This window comes from Chanos chanos, chromosome 7, assembly GCF_902362185.1.
Source record: "Chanos chanos chromosome 7, fChaCha1.1, whole genome shotgun sequence".
NCBI classification, from domain to species: Eukaryota; Metazoa; Chordata; class Actinopteri; order Gonorynchiformes; family Chanidae; genus Chanos; species Chanos chanos.
Genome location: NC_044501.1, coordinates 7,119,390 through 7,122,663, shown reverse-complemented (window position 1 = coordinate 7,122,663; position 3,274 = coordinate 7,119,390). Strand labels below are relative to the sequence as shown.

Below are 3,274 nucleotides of genomic sequence, written 5' to 3'. Positions count from 1 at the left end.
TTGACACCATCTCTTCTGAGAGTTGACAGATACCGATTTGTTTAAGTCAGATCTGATTTGCCTATGTTGAGCTGATTTGTTTCACGCCAAAATGAACGAGGACAGGCCTACACTGAGCTTCAGTGAATTTGTGTAATCCTGTCCTGCTAAAGCATTGACGTAAGATAGCCATAGGTAACATTCAAGAGCTCTCACTTTCATTTCTCCCTGTTTTCAACAAAGAAAGGCCTAAGGAAGAGCGGTTAAGAAACGCTATGCTTGTTTGTTTTACATTGAGAACCTGTTCGAGGACGCGTAAATCACTCATACCAACTTGTCTTTTCGTATCTAACTTAATCAATCCAACGGTGCTTCATGCTCGAGCAGATCAATAAGACTTGAAGTGATGGTAAGTATAGCATTTCAACAGACATGTCAGTCCCGAGGTAGCCCAATGGAGATGAGCAGTCCTCTTGAAGCCATCAGTGCAGACTGTCCGGGGGGGGGGGGTCATGTTTCTCCATCCGAACACATTGAGCAATGCTTACACAACCGACATTCGCTGAAAGCTGCTTTGAAACGTCCGATTTTAATCGTTTCAGATCCTAACCCACGTACATGTGCAGCTCTGCAGTTCTGACCCCTTTACGCGCCTTCATCTTGCGATGAAGGTTACAGCTTTGATTACATCGAAAGGTCCCTCCGTCTAATATGGGATTTATCTCCATAATGTGTTGACGGAGAGGAAGTGATGTCACAGGAGCGCAGCAGAGAGTAGCTTCACCCTTTTGGTATTTTAGTATTTAAGTGTTGAACAGTCGTTTATGCTTTAGACGCCTGAGGCAGGCAAGCACCGGTTATAAAATGTATGAAATTTTTCTTTAACTGTCTTGATCTCCTAATTTTTAATAATGTGAAATGCCTAAGGAATCGTGGTGAATTAAATCACGTCGCATACGTATCCTGTACATACACCTACTGAAATTCCAAAACACAGAACACTTTAAAGTATAGGTTTCATAATGTATAGGGTTTTTTTGGGGTTTTTTTTTTTAAACGTTAGGGTTTTGCTTGTGTGAACACGTGGTTTTTTTGAAAAGGAGAAAACGAGATCTCCCTCTCTGCTCCAGGCCTTGTCTGCCCAGGAGGACTTGGAGAAGACCAAAGAGGAGCTGAAGACCGTGATGTCGGCCCCCAGCGGTCCCGCGGGGGGGTCGGCGGAGAACGAGCACGACGAACACGACGAGAACAACGCGGAGGCCAGCGCCGAGCTGTCCAACGACGGCGTGTCCGACCACCGCAGCGAGGAGGAACGCGTCACCGAGGCCCAGAAGAACGAGCGCGTCAAGAAACAGCTTCAGGTCGGTAATCGGCAAACCGGGAGAGAACCGTGAATTTTTTTTTTTTTCTTCTTAGTGAAGGAAGCATTGTCTGTGAGAGATTGTCTCGGCCTGCATGTCTCTTTCCAGAGACAGAGAGGGTGTGGTTTCTGTTGTTGAAGTGATGTGTAGCTAATCACTGGTGTTTGTCTTTAAACTGCCATGTTGCTGTCGAGCTGCCACTTTTATTTGGCCACTTCTAACGTGTCAGGCATTTATGATGAACCCGGGGGGGGGGGGGAATCTCAAATGATGAGGTCTTATGTAAAATTCGTGTTTGCTGTTTGACGTCTTTGTGGGTGGGCTCAGAGATGATTTTACTGGCCTCGTGCCTTTAATACAATCTTGGATTGCTTGTGGAATAGATCATGCCATTTTTCTTATGTCTGTAGCTCATACTCTGCTTGCTTTTGTTTCTCTCTCTCTTTCCCCCTCTCTCTCTCTCTCTCTCTCTCTCTCTCTCTCAGGCACTAAGTTCAGAACTGGCTCAAGCGAGAGACGACACCAAGAAGACCCAGAACGACGTCCTGCACGCGGAGAACGTGAAAGCCGGGCGGGACAAATACAAGACCCTGCGTCAGATCCGTCAGGGCAACACCAAACAGCGAATCGACGAATTCGAGTCCATGTGAGGGGAGAGTCACTCCCATTCTCCGCCCCCGCCCCGCCCCGCCCGCTCCACCTTGCAGCCCCGTGCCTCGGCGGCTGGCTTTGAAGCACAGCTTACCTTGCCCCCCCCCCCACCCTCTCCTTAAACCATCCTGCCCAACCCTGCAGAGAGGCTAGAGGGGCTATCTCCCTCATGCTTTGCCAAAGCTCTCTCCTTCAGCCAATTAGGCTGCTCTAATGCATCAAGCTCCTCCTCCAGCTCCTCCTACTTTGTCAAAAATCGTCCAATCAGGAGCAAGCGATGCATCACGTCTTTACAAACTTTGATTGCTTTTTGCTTTTTTTTTTTTTTTTTTTTTTCTCTTTATTTTTCATGAATAAGGAGTACTAAAATGCTTGGAAATATCATTTTAAAAAAAACAAACAAATTTTCAAATGGAAGTTGAGCAAAAAGCGTGCTTTTATTGAAATGGCCATTTATAGCTTTTTTTTTTTTTTTTTGGTTGTTGGTAAGCTTGTTTGCTTTAATCTTACAGTGTCTTGATTGAAAAACTTTTTTTTTTTTTTTTAAGGTGACCATCTCTCCCCCCCCCTCCCCCACCCTCTTCTGTTCTGCCAGTTTTATTGACTCCGTGTTTTTAGTCGTTCATGTCAACCCAGAGGGTCCGCAAGCCCTTGCTTCGAGCAAAGTGTCCCGTTCAGGCTTATGTTAGGGTCTTGCTTTGCTAAGGAAATGTGGGTGACCATACCCACAATCCTCACAGAGTACTTGTAGCCCCTCCCTCCTCTCCATGGCAACGCCCTTGAGCAGGAGAATGTAGGTGCAGCGGGCCAACAAAATAAAAGCCCCCACCCCATCCCATTACAGTTTGCATCCGCATTTTGAATGAATGTGAACAATAATAATATAACCAAAACTAAGGATCACCAAAGGGAAGCTACTGTTATCTTCACACACCTGGCGTGCGTGAATAACGCAATTTTCATAATGCGACCGAAAACACGATTGTTACTGACTTGTCGACATGTTTTGATAAAGGTGTTGGATTGGTTCCTGTGGTTACAGAGATTGTTGTTATGAGATATACTACATAAATGTTTGTCTGTCTGTGTGTGTATATGTGTGTGTATATATATATATGTATATGTATATAAAATACACTTACACACACACAGATCTAGAGCCTTGGTTTGTACTTTGAGAGAGATGTGAGTGGCAGGCTGAGGGAGTGTGGTGTTATGTCCCTGTGGTCGTATGTGGCGATGGGATAGGCTATTTGATGGTGGGCACTGTTTTATGGAAATAA

The 3,274-nt window shown here is 45.4% G+C and overlaps 1 protein-coding gene across 1 annotated transcript in view; it reads left to right on the top strand.

Moving 5' to 3' along the window:
* LOC115817618 (radixin) overlaps positions 1-1,990 on the top strand; it is a 28,209-nt gene extending 26,219 nt beyond the window's left edge. Inside the window, exons 14-15 of the mRNA XM_030780947.1 lie at positions 1,110-1,340; positions 1,826-1,990. Coding sequence (XP_030636807.1) covers positions 1,110-1,340; positions 1,826-1,990 — 396 coding nt within the window. The remainder of the gene's footprint in view (positions 1-1,109; positions 1,341-1,825) is intronic.
* The last annotated feature ends 1,284 nt before the right edge of the window (positions 1,991-3,274 follow it).